This window comes from Nycticebus coucang, chromosome 12 (genome assembly GCF_027406575.1).
Source record: "Nycticebus coucang isolate mNycCou1 chromosome 12, mNycCou1.pri, whole genome shotgun sequence".
Classification (NCBI taxonomy): domain Eukaryota; kingdom Metazoa; phylum Chordata; class Mammalia; order Primates; family Lorisidae; genus Nycticebus; species Nycticebus coucang.
The window spans coordinates 53757647-53776122 of record NC_069791.1 but is presented as its reverse complement, the minus strand read 5'-3'; the positions used below and the strand labels follow the sequence as shown (position 1 = coordinate 53776122).

Sequence of the window (18476 nt, the reverse complement as noted above, 5' to 3'; positions counted from 1 at the left end):
CTGCCTGTAACAAACACACTTTGGCCCAGAGGCTTATTGTGCCATAGAATGTCAGAATGAAGGGAATCTCTGACATCTCCTAATCCCACCTTCATACAGGTGAGGAGACTTGGGCCCAGAGATGGGAGATGATGTGTCCAAAATAAACCAATGGGTGGGAACCAACAATAGAGTTCAGACCTCCTCATGCCAGATCCAATGTTCTCATTACATCATATAAGGACCCCCTGAATATATGTGATGTGGCACTTAACACTTAGACTGCCCCTAACCTTTCCTTGAAGGTGAATCATAATAGGAACAGGAGGCAACATTTCCAGGGGGCTCCTGTGGCAGGCCCTGTTCTAAGGCCTCTGTGTGGATTACCTCACTCTGTATTCATAATATGCCTAAGTAGTTTCTATTATAAGCTTAAATATTTACTGAACTCCTCTTGCCAACAGCCCTTAATAACCTGGGAGGTATTGGTGGGGAGATACAAAGAGATAAAATCTTTCTTTTCCTTAACCTGTTCTCCAGAGATAGATGGACCCAGGCCCAGGGACATAGTCTGTTTCTCAACCCCCAGCCCTCCATCCTCAACCCTGGTGTTGGGCGGAAACCATCTTCTATAGACATAGGAGGAGTAACTGGAGTACAGCATTTCCAAAATTCCTCAGCTTGGCCCCTCTGGGCAGCAGGCTCAGTTTAGGCTCTGCATCTCCTTCTTCCTCCTGGTCCTCTCCCTCCCTCATCTCTCCCACTGTTGGTAGTTTCCCCATTGAGTGCTTCCAGCTCCCTGTGGTTTCCTGTTTCTGTGACTTTGCACATATAGTTCCCTTGGCTATTGACCCCACCTTCCAAAGCCTTCCAAAGTCAGCTGTTGCAGTGTCCCCTGCTCTGGGAAGCCTACACTCAGGCCAACTTGGGGAGGCACCCCATGCCCCTTCCCCCCCTGAGCAAAGATTCTATGGGTTTGCTTTTCTCTGTTAATGGGTCTCTGTCCTGCACTGAAATTGTTAACATACTATCTATCCATATAAGTTACTTCATTTCAGTACTGGCAAGGTGTGTGACACACAGGAAGCTCTCAAGAAAGGTAACAAATGAATGCAGTCCTTCATGATCTGGCTCATGCTGTTGGGCCTCAGATCTCCCCCTCCCCTTCTCCCGTGAGATTTGGCCTGCCATCTCCAGCCTCTACCCCATTGCCTTGTCATCACTCACTTCTCCTGTCTCACCTGAACCAGTCAACACCCTCTAAACAGCTCTGCACCTGGTCCTCAACTCACCTTTCATCTCCCTCTGCTCCCCTCACATCACCCAATTACACCTCCCCAAAGGTGACATCTCTCTGTAACTCCACAAACGCCACCCTCATCCCCTTGTCTGGCTGCCTGTCTCCCTCCTGTACTCAGCTCCTGGAGGACAGAGTCTAATCGGTTTTTTTCAGCTCTTGCCCTTATTGAAATACCCTCATAAAGTAGATACTGAAAATGTTTTTGAATGGGTCAACCATCAATGAGATAAGTCTAATGGTAGTACACAGCAAAATACCAACCATGTGCTAAAAGTGGCTGTTTCAGGTGAGTGAAATTTACAAGTTATGTTTTTTGCTTTTTGGTATTTCTATTCTCTTTTTTTTTTTTTTCTTTTTTGAGACAGAGTCTCACTCAGTTGTCCTGGGCAGAGTGCTATGGCATCATAGCTCACAGAAACCTCAAACTCTTGGACTTGAGCAATTCTGTTGCCTCATCCTCCTTCAGGTGTGCGTCACTATACCAGGCTAGTTTTTCTATTTTTAGCAGAGATGAGTCTCCTCTTGGTCAGACTGGTCTCAAACTCCTGAGTTCAAGCAATCTACCCACATCTCAGCCTGGGCCGTATTTCTGTTGTTTCTGTAATTGATATGTTTTGCTTTCCTAATAACAAAGAGCACTAAAGGGAACCTCATTTTGAAAAAAAATAAAATTCAAAGGAATTGGGGGGCTTCGGAAAAAGAGAAATCTCCCCATCCAGTTGAGAGGATCTGGAAAGGAGTGTTTAAAGAGCCATCAAATGAATTTCTATAAGTGAAGGGGGAAGGGCTGACCGGCCAGCCTGGGGCACACACCAAGCGCTGGCATTTTGACCACGGAGTAGAGGTGGGATGCCAGGTAGGGCAGAAAGTAAATGAATGTACTGGTCCTTGAAAGCAAGATGAAGAATTGACTTAGATCACTGAATGTGGGGAGCTACAGAAAGTTCTTGAGCTGAGAATTACTCAGACATTCCAGAGGCAGCAGGGAGCAGAAAGATCTAAGGGCAAGACACAGGAAGGAGGGTGGCGTGGAGAAGTAGAAACCGGGCTACAATCCCTTTCTTCCCCTCCAGAGCATCCATCTAAACAGAAAGCCCAGGAAGAGCTTTGGGACTGCCCAACCCTCAGCCATTTATTACAATTCAGTGACCACTATTTGGTAATTCCTTTCAAAAGCCTCGGATCTGTCCTCCTACCCAGACTGGAAGTAGTTCCTCCTACTCCACACGGTGGGCCAAGCAGAGTGCGTCCAGTGAGTGCAGATCTGCAAGGAGACGCCGAAGGGAGAAATAAAACCAGGCAGCTTCCCTTCCAATCCAGGTCGAGGCTGTAGGAGCCCTCGATCTGGCGTCGGGCCTGGGGTAGGGGAGCCACACCGGGGAGGTGTCTCAAAGTAAGGGGTCCCGGCGGGACGTCCAGGTTCAACAAGAGAGAACCGGAAGGGCGAGGCCTCCTGTAACTCTTTAGTACAAGTGGAAAGGGGCGGCCTGGAAAGACCCCCCAGGACGCTGCAAAGAAAAAGGGAGGAAGGCGGAGAATGGCGGGAATGGCCTGGGGGCAACTTAGTGGGACCGGGAGGAGGGGCGGGCTCGGCGGGGAGCCAAGGCCGGAGGCGCAGGGAACCTGGGCGGGGGCGGGGCAGGTGGGGCCGGAGGCGTGGTCGGCGGGGGTCGGCGTTTCCCGGCACATGCGCACCGCGGCGGACCGCGAGCCGTAAGGAGTGGTACTTTTTAAAAGTGCAGCCGGAAGCCTCCCGGCAGCCGCCAGCACCTCGGTCCAGCCCCTGTTTTGTCCGTCCCAGGCGCGCGCGCCCAAGTCCTGCACCACTCCGGCTGAGGCAGTCTAGCTTTCACCATGCCGGTCAAAGGAGGTGTCAAGTGCATCAAATACCTGCTCTTCGGTTTTAACTTCGTCTTCTGGGTGAGTGAGCGCGACTGCCGCGCACTCTTCTCCGGGGCCACCTGCTCCCCGGCCCGGCGGCCGAGGGTCCCACAACGCCCCGGGGATTCCGGCAGCTGGCACTGCCCGCACCGGGCAGGCTTTGGGCGGGAAGAGAAAGGGCGCTGCGGCTGCCAGCTGGCTCCTCGGCTGGGTCCCGACTCGGGCGGGTGGGGACTCATCCGAAGCCGACCAGCTGGGGGGGAGGGGACCCTAGGCGGTGGGTGGGCATACGGGGCTCGGCCCTCTCCCTCGCGGAGGATTTGAGGTCTGCTGTATGTCCCACCCCAAGCCTCTCCGAATGCCAGAGGGGCAGGCAGCTGGGAGAAGCGGGGAACGCGGGGCCCTGGCGGAGGAGACCATAGCAGGCAGTGCAGTTTGTGACTGGGGTGCGGTCTCTCAAGTGGTAGGGGGCGCGAGGGGGGAGTTTGCGGAAGCTCAAAAGGACTCGGTGGCTCAGGGAGAGCCCAGTCAAGAGTCGTTCTCACTTTTTTTTACCCTGGAGAGAAAGAGGTGCGCGGCAGGCCAGCATGGGCCCCTGAGACCCAGTCCGCGAGTGAGAGTCGAGGACCCTCCACTCCGGAGGAGGAACCTCGCACATCCCCATATCCTCAGACGTTCTGCGCCGCCACAACCGTGAGAAAGTGTGAGCTCCCTGGAAGTTACCTGAAAGACTCGCTTGTCTTGATTTTTTTTCAAGGGCGATAGGTATCTCAACTGAAGAGAACTCTGGGAGAGTTGGGGAGAGAAGGGGGGCCAGATGCCTGTCGCCGCCACTAGTGAGATGAGTGCTGTGTTTGTACATTTCCAAGAGAGATCAGGTGTGCCCTGGCTGCCCGCCCAGCAGGGTCTCCAGCCTGGCCCCCTCCTGGCCAGCCCACGCAAGGACAGGGTGGGGCTCAGAAAGTGGACATTCACCTGCAAAGGTCACTAGGGCGCAGAGCTACAGGGACACCTGCTGCTGGCCACATTCATTCTTTGGGAAGGCCAGAGAGGCAACAGAAAAGGAGAGTGTCCACTCCAGACCTTCCCTTGAGGGATTACGGGACCACCCAGGGACAAGCAAGGAATAGGGGATCTTCATATCCTGCTTCTAAGGGCTGCTTTCCTTGCACACAGATGACAGTATTTGCCCCTGTGCAGGCAGGGAAGGATTTTGAAAGGAGGTGGCAGTAGAAACAGGTGCCTGCCACCACAAGCTTATAACCAAAAAGATGCACTTGTTCCTCTGGAGCTGGTCGTGGAGGTCCCTATGAACCTCAAGGCAAATCTCCTACGATTTATCCTCTCTAGAGCTGAAGGAGTGGTAGAAAAGTTCTTCCAGCCTTACAGAGACTGTCCCGCCCTTACATGAGTCACTGTACCCAACACACACTCCAGTGAGAACAACACAAGATGTGCCCCTGCCCAATCCTTGACCTGCTTTAGGGAGACCCTGCCCGCAGCATGCACCTCCTGGTCTTCCCACTAGTTCCAATAGCCAGACTGCTGCCAGGCTTAGTTTTCTCTTCTCACCAACCCCTGGCACCAGAAAAGAATGTGGGAATGTACCTGGCCCCGCCTCCACCCGACCCCACCCTTGTCCTTTGGGGAGTTTTCCTCTCCCCACCCTAGCACACTGCTTCCCCTGCTGGTCTGTTGGTTAGTCCTCAGCAGTCTGCCTAGATAGAGCATCAAGATTTGGGGCTGGAGTTAACCACAGTGTGCCCGTGGTCTGTGTTTGCCTGCTGGCCCGAAATTTATCCACACTCTCTGCAGCCTGCCACCATTCTCAAATGCAGACCCCCCCACCCTGCCTGGGCTAGGTGCTGCTGGTTAGCTCTGTCGTCTGAACAGAAATCACTTTAGAAGGGTTTGGGTTTAGAGTTGGGAATGACTCTAGAGATGATGCAGTCCAGCCCTCTGTTCATAGGCAGCCGAGAACAGGACTGGGGACAACTGGCCCACAGTCAGAGAGACTGAACACAATGCTATAACTGGTGGGTCTCTTACTTTCGTTCTGTCATCTCCCGTCTCTGTGACAGGAAAGGAGGTGGGCAGTAACTACATTTTCCTGAACTAATAATTACTATTCATCTGTCCTATGCCCTGATCCCTAGAGAGAGAGTTCTCAATCAAGAAGATCATCTGATAAAGGAATATTGTAGTCAGTCTAGTTGTGCAATGTGCCAAGTCCTTTCTTTTCCACCTCCCATCACAGAGTCAGTAAGAAACACTATCCCCATTTTACCAATGATTGGAAACTAGTCCTGAGAGAGGTTAAGTGACTTATCCAAGGTGGTGCATAGTGTAGTCTCAGAAGTAAGTTACCTAGCTGGCTGGGATTGTAAATATGGGTGGGATGAAGCTCCCCCCAAAAATCTTTTTTAAGGGAACTGCTTGGACGGTTATGTTATTGCCACTTCCCTTTCTCCAGACTAGTAATTTATAAACTTGGCATGTAGAGCCTGATGTGGGCTGTGAAAAGCAGGAGTTGAGAGGCCAGCCTCGGTGGCAGGGGATCAGTTGTGGGGGGCAGGAAAGCTGTACCTCCTCCTAGGCCCTCTCCAGTCCCTGTAGGACACTCTGAGTCTGTGTGGCCTGCCCTTCCCAAGTTGGGCGCCCGATACCCACAGCTAAAACAGCAAAATCAGTCTGTTCTTCCAGCACCCCTGGAACCAAACCTCCCAGCTCCGTTTCAGTTGTTTCTTCATTTCCTTCAAACCTCCCTGCCCACCCTTTACCCAAAAAATTATTGGGAGGGAAACTATCTTCTAAGATGTCGGGATGCTCCCATCCTATTCCCCCAATCCTAAGCCTGCATGTAGGGGGCTTTCTGCCCTCTTCATGGTCAGACAAGAGGAATTCCTTAGAGCAAAGGAGGAAAGGGTCAGCTCTACTGAGAGAGCACATCCCCCACCCCGCCTCCCTCAGCTCATTGTTCACTGTCTGTCACACTGTACCCTCTCTCACTGATGGAAATAGCAGGGGATTTCTCTTTCCCAACAAATGATGCCCCTGGCACCTACTGGAGATTACTGAGAAACATGGACAGGGACCTAGACTGGGAATTCAGAAGCCTGGGTATTGAGTTCATCTCTGTCCCCAACTGACTTTGTCTTTTTTGTTTGTTTTGAGACGGAGTCTCATTGTGTCACCCTTAGTAGAGTGCTGTGACGTCACAGCTCACAGCAACCTCAAACTCTTGGGCTTAAGCAATTCTCTTGCCTCAGCCTCCCAAATAGTTGGGACTACAGGCGCCCGCCACAATGCCCGGCTAGTTTTTGGTTGCAGTTGTCATTGTTTAGCAGGCCCGGGCTTGAACCCACCAGCCTTGGTATATGTGGCTGGTGCCCTACTCACTGAGCTACAGGCGCCGAGCCGCCCAACTGACTTTGAAACCTTAGGCCAGGTCACTTTTGTGTCCCATGCCTCAGTGTCCTCATCTTCATCTGTAAAACCAATGGGTTAGAGCACATGGACTCAAAACATCCTTTCAAGCTCAGTCTATAAAAACAACAACACCCCACCACCCCACCTCTGCAGCAACAGGACTTGCCCACACGACCCAGAATGGGAGCCAGGAATTGGAAATGTGTGGTAGATACCAAGGGTTGTCCTCAGAACCTTGCTTCTCTTAACCTTCACCTCTGAAACAAGATCCTGATTTTCTTTCCTGTCACTTCATGGCTCCCTTTATTCAGCCTGGTGTGGGGGAGGTTCTCTGCCTGGGGGTTCTATTTTCATCGCGGTATACCTTAGCCCTTTGTGGTAGGATAGTGTAGTGGTCAGAGCACCAGCTCTGGATTCAGTGCCCCACTGGGTGCTGATTACACTAGATTTGTCCTCAGTTTCCCGTAGTAGCTGTAATTCACTAGTGGAAAGTGGACGGAGGTTGTGAGGAGGACGGAGGTTGTGAGGAGGGTGGGAGCAATTCCCCAAGAATCGTACCTGTTTCAACAGATTGGCCAGGAGCTCTCCCCCTTTCCACAGGTCCCCCTCCCTCCTCTTTTTCCACCTCTTCCTGTGTCTCTGCCCGCCTGACTGCATCAAAACACTTGACTCCCTTTTTTGGCGGGGGAGGGGGTGACAGTCTCACTCTGTCACCCTGGATAGAGTGCCATGGCATCATAGTTCACAGCAACCTCAAACTCTTAGGCTCAAGGGATCTTGCCTCAGCCTCCCAACTAGCTGGGACTATGGGCGCCCACCATGTTGCCCAGCTAATTTTTCTATTTTTGGTGCAGTCCAGGTCTCTTGCTCTTGCTCGGGCTGCTCTTGAACTCCAGAGTGCAAGCAGCTCATCTCCCTCGGCCTCCCAGAGTGCTAGGGTTACAGGTGTGAGTTACTGTGCCTGGCCCACTGACTCCATTTCATGGGTTACTACTTGTTGGACTACAGGGAGGCCCCACTTCTGAAAATAAAACTGCATGGCAGAGAAACCCACAGATAAGGATTCTGGGTGTGGGCAGGGTGTGGGTGACTAGGGTGGCAGTGACTACCTCCCCTCACCCAGCTGGCCGCTTCTCTAGAAAGCTGTTGGACTCCAATGTTAGGGCTAAGCAAATAGCTGGGATTGTCACATTAAATGGCTCCCACATCTGGCACCTGGACTGCCCGAGCTGTTGGGGAGGCTGGCAGGTTTAAGAAGAGGTGAGTTGAGGCCAGGTGTCTGCATCTGCTGAGGAAAATAGGTTATCAGCAGAATCCTTCTGGTCTCTCCCCAAGTCAGCAACAAAGACCCAGACTCTGATCATTTACTTGCTGGTGGGGGAGGATTCCTTTACACACACACACACAGAGCTTTATTTTTACTTCATCCCTTTCTTCTGCTCTTCTGCGCTCAGAGGAAATGTTGCTGTTTCAGGCCCTAATTTGGAAGTGTTTTGATAAGCAGCCTTATCAAGGGCCGGCCTGGCCAGAGCGCCAGGTCTAAGTGAGCGTTATATAGCCACAGCTCAGAAGGGCCTTCTCATACTTTCCTTTGGTAGGAGTGGTGAGTGGGAATCTCCCTTCTCACACACACAGCTATGTGTCCTGTGTTTGTTTTGTCCGTTTGTTTTCCCATTCTGTTCAGTTTTATGGGGAGGTGTGGCTTTGGGGGTTGGTCATTTGGTTTGGATTGGAACTTCACCTTGGATTTACAAAAGCACCTTTTTGTCTACAGGATACAAACCTTGATGTTTGTCACCTGGGTGCATCTGGCTGTGAGGGTAGGAGCCTGAGGTCCCCAGGTGGCCATGGCTTTGGCTTCCGTGGCCCTGTTTCTTCCTTGGTGGCAGCATGTCCTAAGTGCACCTGCCTAGTATTAAGGTGAGGAGAAGAGAGCGGACAGGAACCTACACGGGCACATTGTGTGTTCCTCTGCTCCCGAGGTCAGGCCAGTGGGACCTTATTTGGACCCATCACCAAAGCCTTGCAGAGACAGGTTTTATTTACCTCTTACAGGCAGAAGATCAATGACTTCGTTGTTCTGTTCCCAGGATGAAAATCTGGGTAAAAGCCTGTGGCCTTCAACTAGCAGGAGAAACGTTTTGCAACTAGGAAGTTCAGGAGACAAAAAGAGCTGATCTTTATTCGTGCACTTTTCTTAAATTTATGTTTTTGAGCTTTGACTCTGCACTCGCCTGTTTTAGTCCATGGAAAAAGTCATGCTGATCCAAGGTACATTTTCATTTTCCATCAAGTGATGGCATGTGGCGGTAGAAAGCAACATCCTGTCCCCAGATGAGATAATTTTATAATAATTACATCCATCTGGTAATTTCTTCCGCCACCCCAAATTATACTTAGTTGTGGATAGGTTCTAAGTACTGTATGCTATCATGCTAGACTAGTAGATCTTAACCTTTTTAGGGAATTCTATGAAATCAGTGGAACTTGCCTTTAGAAAAATGTTAATGTCTATCTTTTTGCTTTTTCTCCTGAGGTCCATAGATCTCCGGTTATGAGAGCTCCGTACTGGTTTTTCTCCCACAGTTTCTAGGTAACCCTTGCCCTATCCCAAACCCCACATGCTTTTGCCATAAGGAGCAGGTTACTTAGCTTTCTAGGAGCCGCATGGAGGAACCAAGGGAGGCGGGGGGCAGGGGGGACTTCGTGAAAGGCATTATATAGAGTCCAGGCACAGAGGCTTACACCTGTAATCCTAGCACGCTGGGAGGCCAAGGCAGGTGGATTGCTTGAGCTCACTGATTTGAGACCAGCCTGAGCAAGAGCGAAACCCCATCTCTAAAAATAGCCAGTTGTGGCAGGCACCTATAGTCCCAGCTACTTGGGAGGCTGAGGCCAGAGAATCACTTGAGCCCAAGAGTTGGAGGTTGCTGTGAGATATGACGCCAGAGCATTCTACAGAGGGTGACAAAGTGAGACTCTGTCTCCAAAAAAAAAAAAAAATTAACTTAAAAAATGAAAGGCATTAGAAACTGAGCTCCCCCTTGATCACCAAGAACTGTGTTCCCTGCCCGTCCTCACTCTGACTTTTGGCTTAATCATTGCCCAAGGAGTGGTTTTGACTCAATTAATTTAATGAGTGTTCTATACTTCTAGTCCACATAAAAAAAAAAAAAAAAGAATGCAACTTTATGAGCTTCCAGCCAGGTTTGGCCTCCTGGGTTAGTTTTTCTCATCGCTTGGGTGATTTGTCTTTGTTCACGAAGAGCAGAGCTCTTTTTCTCCCTCTCACCAAATAGAAACTAGAAGGCTCTCTTGTCTTGCTTCTGAAGACTTTCGGAAAGGAGGAATGTCTCTGGAAGGATCATGTGGGGGCTTGGACTCCTGAGGAGTGGCTAAGCAGCTTGGTTAAGGAGAAGGGAAAAATAGAGCAGTCTGACTGGGAAAGAAGCACAGATTAATTTCCTTCCTGAGAAGGCCCCTGAGTAGAGAAATTTAAGGACTGTCTACTTGGAGAGACATCAGAAACCTGGGTTTTAAGGGACTTCGTTTAATCCTCTTGCCACACACTGTGCAGGTGAGCAGAGGAGCTGGTTCTGTTAGGAAGTTAACCCTCAGCTTACTTACCCAGTACTCATCCAAGGTTCTAGTGAACACCTGTAGACCCTGGGCAGGCCCAAGGCCCATGGACCGCTACTGAGCACCCACTCCACACTGAGCTGCCCAGCTTCAGGAAGCAGTCCCTTGCTTGCCCTCCTAGTCTAAGCTGCCTGTTAATGTCCAAATGCAGAAACCACACAACACATGGGTCACAGGAGAAAACCTTTGACTGGGGTTCAAAATATCTTAAAGTTAATTGGACAGTTTTGTTAAATTCAAAACAAATTTCTATGACATTTTTGTTTTTATTTCTTTTTTTTGTTTTTTTTTTGTAGAAACAGTCTCACTGTACCGCCCTCAGGTAGAGTGCCATGGTGTCACACAGCTCACAGCAACCTCTAACTCTTGGGCTTACGCGATTCTCTTGCCTCAGCAGAGTCCCCGAGCAGCTGGGACTACAGGCACGCGCCACAACGCCCAGCTATTTTTCTGTTGCAGTTTGGCCAGGGCTGGGTCCAAACCCACCACCCTCGGCATATGGGGCCGGCGCCCGTAGCTCAGTGGGTAGGGCACCGGCCACATGTACCAAGGCTGGTGGGTTCGAACCCAGCCCGGGCCAGCTAAAACGACAATGACAACTGCAGCAAAAAAATCACCCAAGCGATGAGAAAAACTAACCCAGGAGGCCAAACCTGGCTGGAAGCTCATAAAGTTGCATAAAGAAGCTCACAGCAACCTCCAACTCCTGGGCTTAAGCGATTCTCTTGCCTCAGCCTCCTAAGTAGCTGAGACTATAGGCGCCCACCACAATGCCCCGCTATTTTTTGGTTGTAGTTGTCATTGTTGTTTGGCAGGCCTTGGCTGGATTCGAACCTGCCAGCTCCAGTGTATGTAGCTGGCACCCTAGCCACTGAGCTACGAGCTCCAAGCCTTGTCATTACTTTTCAAGTTAATAAAAGTTCGGTATTTGAATACATTCACCTCTCTCCTTCCAGGTGAGCAGTGGCATTGTGCCAGTTTGTACATTCACTTTGGATCTATGCCCCAGCTCTGCTGAGTGTTTGGGGGTAGCCACCCCTTCCTCCTTCAGTGGCCCCACTTCTAGAGAGGAACGTGCAAGGGAAACCCTTCCTTCTAGGACATGTTCCTCCTGCCTTGCCTGGTGCTGTATAGCCACCTTTCTTCTTGTGATGTGGGGCTTAGAAGACTTAAATCTATTACTATTAAGCTCAATTTTTTTTTTTTTTTTTTTGCAGTTTTGGCCGGGGCTGGGCTTGAACCTGCCACCCCCCCTGGTATATGGGGCTGGTGTCCTTCTCCTTGAGCCACAGGCACCACCCCAAAACTCAAATGTTTTAAAGCTTTCTTTCCAAAAGCCTGGGAAAATCTCTCCATACTCTACTTTCCTCCACTCAAATCAAATCCTGACTTTATCTAAGACAGACAACCCTTTAGAAACCCAGAAAACTCATTTCAAGTAGAAGTTTGATTCCCTTCCACTTCTAGGAGGGACACTCAGGCCTTCTTTGTAGTGGAAGCTGACATTATCCTCTCCCCTTGCAGATGCCCTTAAGAACATGGGGTGTGTCTCGAGCTTGTGCCCAGGGCTGTAACACAGAGGCCTGTCCTGATCCCTTCTTGTTCCCTTTGTTTCTTGTTGGTAGGATGGTACTATGGGGAAAAGGCAGAGGCGCTGGGTCTCACTGCCATTTTTATAGGCGATACAGGGACAACAGCCACTTGGTGGGCTGCAGGCCTGTCTGTGGACGCAGTGGCTGGTGGGCAGCGGCAGGAGTAGTTAAGCCCGAGAAAGAAAGGAACATGCCAAGTTGCCCTGGAGAGTCTTTGTTTCCCAGAATTCTCATTATGTCTGTTCTGGCTTTCTGGCCAGGGAGCAAGGGTGTGGCCAAAGCTCTCGGGCCAGAAGCCAGGGAGAAGCAGCACCAGCTCTTTTTTCAGACTGTCCACTGAGCAGCTCCCCCTGAGACAGGCCACTGCAGGTGCCTTCCTGTCGTGAGGAGGTGGGTTCCTGTAAGCTGCCTGCCTCTCTTTTATCAGAGTGCTCCCCCAGAGACTTTAAGGCTAGGAGGTGCCACTTTTGAAATGGGATCAAATATGACTAGGAAGCAGAAAGGGCAAAAGGGAGAAATTCTGGCTCTGGAATTTAAAAAAAGGATCAAAAAGATAAGCAGTTTAACAAAATGATTGAGAATTTGGGCTTTGTAGCCAGTCGGTTCTGGGTTCAAGTTGTAGCTCTGCTGGGGTTTTTTTTTTTTGAGACAGAGTCTCAAGCTGTCGCCCTGGGTAGAGTGCTTGTGGTGTTACAGCTCACAGAAACCTAAACTCTTGGGATTAAGTGATTCTCTTGCCTCAGCCTCCCAAGTAGCTCAGACTACAGGCACCTGCCACAATGCCCCACTTAACTTCTGTACCCTAGTTTGCTCATCTAAAAAATGGAAGATAATACTACTTACCTGGTGGGCCTATTGTGGAAATTAAATACTAGTGAAGTGCTTAGCATAGGGTGTGGGGCATAGATAGCAAATATTTGAATGCTTGCTTCTAATAATTAAGAGACCTAAAGTGGGCTTGGTGCCTGCAGCTAAGGCGCCGGCCACAGCCACATACACCAGAGCTGGCGGGTTCCAATCCAGCCCAGGCCTGCCAAACAACAATGACAACTACGGGCGGCGCCTGTGGCTCAGTCGGTAGGGCGCCGGCCCCATATACCGAGGGTGGCGGGTTCAGGCCCGGCCCTGGCCAAACTGCAACCAAAAAATAGCCGGACGTTGTGGCGGCCACCTATAGTCCCAGCTACTCGGGAGGCTGAGGCAGGAGAATCGCTTGAGCCTAGGAGTTGGAGGTTGCTGTGAGCTGTGTGAGGCCATGGCACTCTACTGAGGGCCATAAGGTGAGACTCTGTCTCTACAAAAAAAAAAAAAAAAAAACAATGACAACTACAACTAAAAAATAGCGGGGTGTTGTTGTGGTGGGTACCTGTAGTCCCAGGTACTTGGGAGGCTGAGGCAAGAGAATTGGGTTAAGCCCAGAAGTTGGAGTTTGCTGTGAGCTCTGATGCTACGGCACTCTACCCAGGGCGACAGCTTGAGGCTCTGTCTCAAAAAAAAAGAGAGAGAGAGACCTAAAGTGAAGGCAGAGATCCTGGCAGGGAGGTAGAACAGGTGACAGGTTAGACACAGGGGTTTAAGGACTGTGGGCCCCACCTTTGCGGCTTAGGGCTCAGAATGTCCTGGGCTTGGGCGAGGGGTAGGGGGTGGGAGGTCACTGAATAATGCCAGGAGTACCTTTTGCCCACACTGCCAGTCCATGTGTCACATGGCATTGCTTGGACACTGTAAGGGAAGGGGCATCTTCACCAGCCCCTCAGGGCCATGGCACATGTGGTACCCAGCTCCATAGATGGAGGGAGAGCTAGAGCTGGTCTCAGCGGCTAAAGTGTGTAAACAGGAGGATGTTGTGCATCATCACCAAACATCTCAGTGAGACCAACACAATGGAGAGCAAATGGGTGGTATTCTGGAATTTAAAGCAAAACAGCCCCCAACAATCCCCCACATCAGATGATTCTGGTTAAGATCAGAATGCCTGCTTTCAGCGGAAAAGGGATTTATGGGCTGGCTGGTGTGTGCTCCACATCTGGCAAGCAGACAGTGGAAACTTGAAATGAGATTTCTTGTTTAGAAAGAGGTTACCTCAGGCAGCCCCTACCCCCAGCCAGCCCCAGCATCCTAACAGCAGCACAACATGCTAGCTGAAGTTTTTCTCCCAAGGAGAATAAGGGCCTGGAGTGCTGACTGTGTCCTTAGAAGGGAGGATGGTACAACCCCTGAACTTGTTCAGACCAGGTAGCTGCCTGATTTCCATAAAGGCATGCTGACAGAAAGCTTACTTAGCTCTTCATTCTCTGCCACACCCTAGGGAGGAGACTAAGCTACATCCTTTCTACTAGGGATGAGACAGGACCCATCAAGTAACTGATCTCTGTGGGGCATGTGTTGTGCACCCCATCTCAGAGTGCTGACAACTGGGTCATTCGTTTTTGCTCTGTGAGCACGAGCAAGTCACCTCTCTGTTTCCTCATCACTCATTGGGGTGATCCTGACTAGCCCTCAGAGTATAGGGCAGCCCTCTAAGGAACAACAGGGCCTTGCAGTATAGCTCCCATCTCCCACAGTTCATCTTCTCCCAGGGAAACCTCTCACACATGGCTTTACTGCTACTCTTAAAGAGAATGTTGCCCTGTAAAGTAATGCCCAGAAGTGCCAGGCATAGCCAAAAGGGGCACTCACACACCCTAGCTGTTTGGGACCACCTTCACCCGTCCAGCCATGGAGCTCCCTCCCTAAGGGCACAAGAATCCCTAGAAAGGGAACCCAGGAGGTTAGCGGTCAGCTAAGCATGTGTTCAAGGAGCTGGCAAGGTAGGTAAAGCCTACCACTTATTTCCACTCTTGCCAGAAGAGTCAGGGGAAATAAGTGCTTTTTTTTTTTTAGTATCTTTTTATTTCTCTTATAATTATGACCTTTTTTATGTTGAATTGTGTGCATGGTCTATAATCTTCTCAATGTCTAGGGCACTAAATGGCCATAGGAGGCCTCCCTAAGGACCTGGCTTTTCTGGGTGGTTAGGGGTTTTTTGTTATGGACCCCACCCCACACTTTCCCTTATTGCTATAAAAGAGAAACATTAGTAGCAGGGGGCCATTTATGGCCCAGGATAATTGTTGGAGGAGGGCGCAGTTGGCTTGATGGAAATACGGATTCCTGTGGAGAGGCAGCATATCAGTGACTCTCCAGCCCCACTTTCCTTATCTGTGGGTAATGAAGGTAATAGCACGACATAAAACCGAAGTCTTAGCGTGGTGATGAGGAATAGTGGGATGGTCAGTGTAAAGCTGTTAGCATGGGCCTGGCTCACAGGAGGACTCACGTGTTGGCTGTTGCTATTCGCTGCCTCTGCTTTTGTAAAGTTTTTCAGATCCTGAGGTTGTGTCAATATTCCCGTTCATCTGCGTCTTACTGCTTCAGTTCTGTGAGACCACATCACACAGAATCACTCAAAGCTGAAATTTTACTATAGTCTTTCTTAGAACATGATAGAGGATTTATCTTTCTTTCTGTCTACAAAACGCTCATTTCTGAGATTTCCCCAGTTTGGGGAAGGTGGACAGGTGAGCGAGCAGTTTTTCACTTTACTGGACGTGCCCTGTGAGGATGCCCCGGTGGGCAGAGGGTTCCCTTGTGGAGCTTAACTGAAAATTCATTTTATTTATCTGTTTTTTGTTTTTTGTTTTTTTGAGACAATCTCACTATGTCATCCTGGGTGCTAGCACCATACCTCACAGCAACCTTAAACTCTTGAGCTCTCAAGCAATCCTCTTGCCTCAGCCTCCCAAGTAGCTAAGACTACAGGTACCCACCACAGGCCCGGCTAGTTTTTCTATTTTTTGTAGACATGGGATTTTGGTCTTCCTCAGGCTGGGCTTGAACTCCTAAGCTCAGGTGATCTACCCACCTTGGCCTCCCAGAGTGCTAGGATTGCAGGCATGAGCTACCACAACAGGCCTTAACTGCAAATTTAGTTTACAATGTGCCAACCAGAGCAGGATCGAGAAAGCTTGACCAGAGGGTAAGTGAGAAAGAGCTCCCCCTTGGCCCTCACCAAGCTGAGGCTGACACCCTGAATCTGCAACATCATTCATCAAACCACAGCAGGCAGGGCAATTTTTGTCACCAGGTTAAGGTTTAAGTCAGTGTTTTGCCAGATTCAGCATGGCCAACCCACCCTTGTCTATCCTCCCAAGAAAAGTTCTGAAGGGTTTCCATCCTGCTCATTCACCACCTGGGGTGTGAGGAAGCGCAGCGCATTGAGAAGGGGCTATGAGTTTTCTGTATGGACATGGGTCTGTTTGAGCTGCCTCTTAACAGGCTATGTCTTTCTGAGTGAGTTGCTTAACATCTCTGAGCCTGATTTATCTATTAAAGAAGGATGATTTGGCTCAGTGCTAGTAGCTCAGTGGTTAGGGCACCAGCCACATACACCAAGAAAGGCGGGTTCAAACCCTGCCCAGGGGGCCTGCTAAACAACAATGACAACTGCGACAAAAAGATAATCAGGCATTGTGGTGGGCGCCTGTAGTCACAGCTAAGCCCAAGAGTTTGAGGTTGCTGTGAGCTGTGATGCCACAACACTCTACCGAGGGCGACATAATAAAACTCTGTCTCAAAAAAAAAAAAAAAAGAGGGTGGCGCCTGTGGCTCAAAGGAGTAGGGCGCCGGCCCCATATGCCAAAGGTGGCAGGTTCAAACCCAGCCCTGGCCAAAAACTGCAAAAGAAAGGATGATTTGAGAGTTCAGTGAGAAGCTTGGCATAAACCACTTCATATCATGTGTTGGATGCCTGGATCCTCATAGCTAGTAACTGTTGCTGTCATTACAGTACTATCATGGCTCTTATTTATTTTCCCTTGCCCATCCTCTGTAGGAGTTGCTAATGGACAGAAAAGCCTGCCAAAAATCAGGCCAGCACTAAAGCCGGGTAACCTACAACCTGATCATCAGCCTCTGAATGTATTTTTTTGTTGTTGTTTTTTGAGACAGAGCCTCACTATGTCACCTTTAGTAGAGTGCAGTGGCATCACAGCTCACAGCAACCTCAAACTCTTGGGCTTAAGAGATTCTCTTGCCTCATCTTCCCAAGTAGCTGGGACTACAGGTGCCTGCCACAAGGCACGGCTATTTTTTGTTGCAGTTGTTTAGCAGCCTGGGCCAGATTTGACCCGGCCAGCCCCGGTGCATGTGGCTGGTGCCATAACCACTATGCTACAGGTGCCGAGCCTAAACGTACTTCTTTTTTTTTTTTTTTCCTAGATCTTGGGTGATTTAAGGAAAAAAATCTGCCCTCTTGCATAATAGGAACCTGGCTTCGGGAGCACAGCAGGCTACAAAAACGGGGGTGGGTGTGCCCATTGAGTCATGAGGTCCTGTGCCCAAGGAAGGTTCACGGGGCAGGGCCTGGGTGATGGATGCACCTTTGGGAGCCAAATGCAGGTTCCAGCTTGAGCCATTTACTGTGACTTCCTGGCTCAGTAGGTACACATGAAATTTTCCTGCCAGAGTCTCTCCCTTCTTACCTCTCTCTGTATCCTCATCTTTAGCTGTCATCAGGCAGCTGTTCCAAGGGGGTCTCAGGTACATGCCCCGTGGCTTCACAGTGCTGGTCAGAGCATTTGAGCCCCCACCCTTCAGGTCTTAGTGGAAAGTGGAAGGGTCAAATTTTGTCCCCTTGTTGGGCAGCAGTTGTGAGCTCTCCCTTTCTCAAGCACCTTACTTGGACAAGGATCTTTGGGTTCAGAGAAAGCACAGCACACCTCCCACCTAGGGCTTCATGCTTTTTGGCACTGGCATTTAGAAAGCTATTCTCTGAGTTCAGAACCCCCAGAGAGAGCTTTTCCCCCTGTCTTTCCTGAATGTTCAGAGTTTAAATGAAGGCTTTGAATAGTGGTTCTTAGACTGGGGATGGCAAGATTGCATGTCTGACAAGTTCCCAGGTGCTGCCACTGCTGGTTGGCGGATCCCACTTTGAGAAACACTGGCACAGGGAAGGGATTCAGGTTGCCCTTGGGGATACAAATTTCTGAAGATTCAAGCACCACTTTGGGACAGTACCTAGGTAGAAGCTCCAAGGGCAGAAGTTGTCTGGAGAAGAGGTGGCCCCAGGCTGTACCTGCCTAGGTCCCAGGGTGTTAATACCTCAAGTGGGGGACTTGTGTTCTCCAGAGCTGTGGTCTCTACCTTGGCTCTAGGAAAACTGAAGTCTGTGCTGTGCCCTTGTTACTATTTCTGTATTCTGCCATGAGCTAGTAGTTTACTTGTGGTCCTTAGGAGAGCAAGTCATGGCAGTTTTTTCTGCTGATTAGAGTGGAGTTTGGTTTTCTTGTTGATATTTCTCTGCCCAAGTGGCTTTGCCCTCCCAAAGACAACAGCTCCAGCCTTAATTTGGAGATGGGGGAAGTGGACACAGGGAGAAAGCTGGAGAAGGCCACGGGCGCCAGGATCCTGCCTGTTCTTGCTGGCACTGGCCGGCCAGGCCTCCTGATGGTGAATCACCCCATCCAGGCCTGGCCGGCCGTGGCGAGCTGAGGTTGCCATGGAGACGGGTGAGGCCCAGAGCCCATGGGTCTGGGTGGCCTGACTTGTTTTTAAACATTGAAGCCTCTGAGAACATTGAGGGCCTCCTTCCACTTCTGTGGCTTTCTGAAAGTGTC

At 50.2% G+C, this 18476-nt stretch overlaps 1 protein-coding gene across 1 annotated transcript in view; it reads left to right on the top strand.

Moving 5' to 3' along the window:
• The first annotated feature begins 2960 nt into the window (after nucleotides 1-2960).
• CD9 (CD9 molecule) overlaps nucleotides 2961-18476 on the top strand; it is a 39805-nt gene continuing 24289 nt past the window's right edge. The window contains exon 1 of the mRNA XM_053555701.1: nucleotides 2961-3199. Coding sequence (XP_053411676.1) covers nucleotides 3134-3199 — 66 coding nt within the window. The 5' untranslated portion in view covers nucleotides 2961-3133. The remainder of the gene's footprint in view (nucleotides 3200-18476) is intronic.